The sequence below is a fragment of the Plasmodium reichenowi genome, chromosome 11 (genome assembly GCF_001601855.1).
Source record: "Plasmodium reichenowi strain SY57 chromosome 11, whole genome shotgun sequence".
Classification (NCBI taxonomy): Eukaryota; Apicomplexa; class Aconoidasida; order Haemosporida; family Plasmodiidae; genus Plasmodium; species Plasmodium reichenowi.
In genome coordinates, this window is record NC_033656.1 from 1,102,465 (window position 1) to 1,107,002 (window position 4,538).

The 4,538-nt window shown below is 16.9% G+C and overlaps 1 protein-coding gene across 1 annotated transcript; it reads left to right on the forward strand.

Moving 5' to 3' along the window:
* Window positions 1-131: 131 nt before the first annotated feature.
* Window positions 132-4,241, forward strand: PRSY57_1129300 (mitochondrial rpoD precursor, putative; the record flags this gene model as incomplete). The annotated part of the gene is made up of 2 exons (XM_020114972.1): window positions 132-4,010; window positions 4,134-4,241. 2 exons carry the CDS (start codon window positions 132-134, stop codon window positions 4,239-4,241), a joined length of 3,987 nt encoding a protein of 1,328 aa, XP_019970341.1.
* Between the last annotated feature and the right edge of the window lie 297 nt (window positions 4,242-4,538).

Genomic DNA, 4,538 nt, shown 5'->3' on the forward strand with positions numbered 1-4,538 from the left:
AAAAAAAAAAAAAAAAAAAAAAAAAAAAAAAAATATATATATATATATATATATATATATATATATAATATATTTAATATATAATATATATATATATATATATTTTATTTTTTTTTTAATTTTTTTTCTTCATGAAATACGTACTAAGGGGCCATAAAAGAAACATCCAAAAAACCTGTGAACATTCGTTTAAATCATATTTTACAATCAATCATTTATGTGTTGGTAATTTGCCTACCTTTGTAAAATTACAAGAACATAATATATTGTTTAGGAAGAAAGAAATATATTTTTTAAGTACTTGTAAAAAGGAATTGTGTAAGTATGATTATACGAATGAGAGTGAGAAAGAAGGAAAAAAAAAGAATAAACTAATTAACCTTTTGAATTACCATGATGATAATAAGAATATTTTAACAAAAGTATGTCTTGTAAAGAATGAAAGAGATATTATTAATATATTACAAGAAAATATAAAAAATGAAAAAAATATTTTGATTACACCTCAGAATATAGTAGAATTATTACAAGCTTATAGTAAATATAAATATTACAATGAAAAAATTATAAAATTAATAATTCTTTATATGAAATATAATATGAATAAATTTTCTTTTATAAAATTATGTCTTTGTTTAAATTATTTTGTTAATTTAAATATAAAAAATGAACCTTCTTTTAATAATATTATTTCTAATATTATTATGAAAAAAATAAAAAATGATGAATATATTGATTCATATGCATTATGTATGGTGATCAAATATTTATTAAAAAAAAAAATAGACGATATTAATTTAATATATATGTTGGTAATAATAACCGAAAGGAAGATATCGGAAGGGCTATATAATATATATGATGTCTATAATTTAATTCTTTCTTTTTTAAATATACATACGAGTATTATTAATCCTGGCCTGTATCAAAATAAGCAAACAAAAATAAACAACATGAATAAAAATAAAAATAATAATAATAATAATAATAATAATAATAATAATGATAATAATAATAATAATAATAATAATAATGATATACATTTATATGGTCAAGAGAAAAATTATTATATTAAAAAATCTCATAATCCTGTTGATCGTAATATATCCATATTTAATGACTATCAAATGAATGAATGTATTCATCTTTACAAAAACGATGATACTTTTAGAATATACGAAGATACCAAAAAAATAAACGAAGAAAATATATACAAGATGCTACATATATATATTAATTTTGATAACAAAAATAATAATGATATTATTTTATTATTACATAATTTAAGAAATAATTTGTCACAAAAGTACTTTAGATATAAAATGTATATGAACAATGATGATAAAACAAAATTATATGAAAATTTATTAAAAGAAATACATTTTAAAAAAGAGATTCAACCACAATATATTGCTCTTCTGCTCATAAATGTAATGAAGTTTATAAATAATTCCGAACTTTCAGAGGAATTATTTTTGTACACTCTAAAAAATGTTCACACACATATTAAAGAAGTTGTCATGAATACAAAAGAAAATGAAATAAACAAATACAATCAATTTTGTAATGATAAAAAAACAAAAGAATTATTTATATTTAATAATAATATGAACACATTTTGTGCAGAACAAAAGGTATGTTCTCAAAATAGTCAAAATGAGGTACACATTAAAAAAAAAGGTTGTTTTGAAAAACCGCTTGTTTTTTGTTATCCTATTAAAAAAAAAAAAGAAAACCCTTATGAAGAAAATATAAAAAAAAATAACAATGCAGAAAAAAAAACGAGAAGACACTTTAATGTTCAAGAAATTGGTTTGATATTTGAATTTTATACATCTATGCAAAATTATATAAAAGAAAGAAAAAAACAAATTCCTCATCATGTTGATGGAAAATTTTATGATACACTTCCTTTGGATATGCTCAAGAAAAATAATATCATATCACACATTGAAATGTATGATAATAAAGGGATTGTACAAAGTGAAGATATTTTTAAGGATGATGTACATATGAATAAAACGATTGATACTAAAAATAATCTAAGTACATTTGGGTATCATGATAGATGTTATTTTATGGATCAGTTAATTAGATATTGTGATGTGTTGAAATTATATACAAACATATTAAAGAATTGTGTGTTTTTGTATTCCTTATATAAAAAAGAAGAAATAAAAAAAAAAAAATTAAAATACAGTGGTGATAATATAAATATAATAACTTACTGTAAATTATTTAAAAATTTTTTAGAACTATATAGTACACATAATAATTTCCTTGATAAAAAGATATTTTATTCCTTTTTCGAAGAATATTTTTTTTTAATAGAAAAAAAAGAAAAAAAATTAACTCTGAATGAAATTTGTGATATTTTAAAAATTATATATACATATAAAAATACATATGTTTTAGAAAGTTTATTATATAATAATAAAGAAAGCAAAATGTTATTTATTATAGAGAATAATTTAATAAAGTATGTAACAAATGAAATGAATAGAATAAGAAATGACAACCTTTATTTTGTTATTATGTCTTTTTATTATCTTTCATTTTTAAAATGTTATAATTTTATAACATATTCAAAATTAATTAATTTCATTTTAAGTAATGTAAAAAATGATGTGTGTATCAAACATCTTCCATATGTAATAATAGGAATAATTAATTTTTTTAAAATGTACAAAAAATTTAAAATATCGAAATGTGAAAAAAAGGAAGAATATAAATATAATGAAAATTTAAATCAAAATGATTTATATGAACGAGATAATAATATATCCATGTTTAATGATAGATATAATAAGGAATTAAAAGAAGAAGAAAAAAAAAAAAAAAAAAAAAATGTTCTTATGATACCAAATAATTCTTCCTATTCATTATATAATGATAATAAAATATATAGGTTACATATATTGTTCGTTTTGTTAAATAAAAATTATAGTGAATATAAAATATATTATATATTAAATTGTATATATATGTTAATCAAATTAATAAAAGAAAAAGATTTCCCAACAACATATAATTATATATCTAAATTTCATTTATTACAAATATTTAAAAAATTAGAAAAACAAATGGATATAAATAATAATAACATAGAAGAAAAATATATAGATAACCTTAATATAATAGAAAAAGAAAAGTTACATATTATAAATGTTGAGAACAACAATATACATATGATTTATTATAACAAATATAATTATTTTATTAACTATGTGAAATATATATATTGTATTTCATTTCTTAATTCTTATATTGATCTGAGTCATTTCATAAGTAATATTATGAAAAAAAAAATTACAAATAATTTTGTATCGACATTTTATACACCTTTTAATTCGTATTTAATAAGTAATTTTTTATATAATTATGAAATTATAAAAAAAGAAAAATATGATGAAATCAAAAAGTTATCTAATTGTCCCAACCAAAATAATGTTTTCAAAAAATATATATATATTTCATCTTTAAAATATATCCATATAGAAAAAAGTACACATTTTAATAAATGTATAGAATATATAAAGAAATGTAATTTTTTAAATATATATAATATTATTTATATAATAAAGACATATAAATTCTTATGTTATTATATTAATCAATATAATATTTTATTATTAAACAACCTTATATTATTTTTATATATATATCAAAATATTAAAATGTCAAGCTTATATGAATTATTAATTGAATATATAAAATTTCTATATTATCTAGAATATATACAAAAACTTATCTTTTTAAAATCCAACAAAGCAATCATAAAAGTTATCATCTTCTTGTTAAAAATGTTATCTAAATATAATATGAATAATTTTGAAAATAATTATATAGGTATGCTACACATATCTTTATTATACATGTCTTATTTTGTTAAAGACTTCCATTCTATTTTTTCATTCCTCTCTCTCAACTTTTTGAGGCACCTCAATTTAATTTTAGGAATGTCTATGATAAAAAATTTGGAAACATATGATCATTACTATAGTTTCCAGGTCAGATAAAAATAATAAAAAAAAAATAAAATAATATGTTGAAATGGTATATATAATTTATTTAATATATATTTATAAAAAAATAATAATTCATTATATATCTTTTATTTTTATTTTCTGTAGATATATATTGTCAATATACTCAAGGGGGTTATTAAAAAGAAGAAAAGAATTATGAATGAATATAATGTTGAAAATACACCTTATACAATAGATATTCTTATTAAATAATATTTTATCATATTTAATATTTATGTGGACATAAAAAATAATAAAATGTAATATATATATATATATATATAATTAATAAAATAACACCTCGAATGTTATAAAAAAAAAAAGAAAAAAAAAAAAAAAAAAAAAAAAAAAAAATATTTTTATATATAATATATATATCACACATACATTTATTTTATTTTTTTCATTTTTTTTTCAATTTTTTTTTTTTTTTTTTTTTTTTTTTTTTTTTTTTTTTTTTTTTTTTTTTTTTTTTTTTTTTTTTTTTTTTTTTCTCTCTTTTTTTCCTCT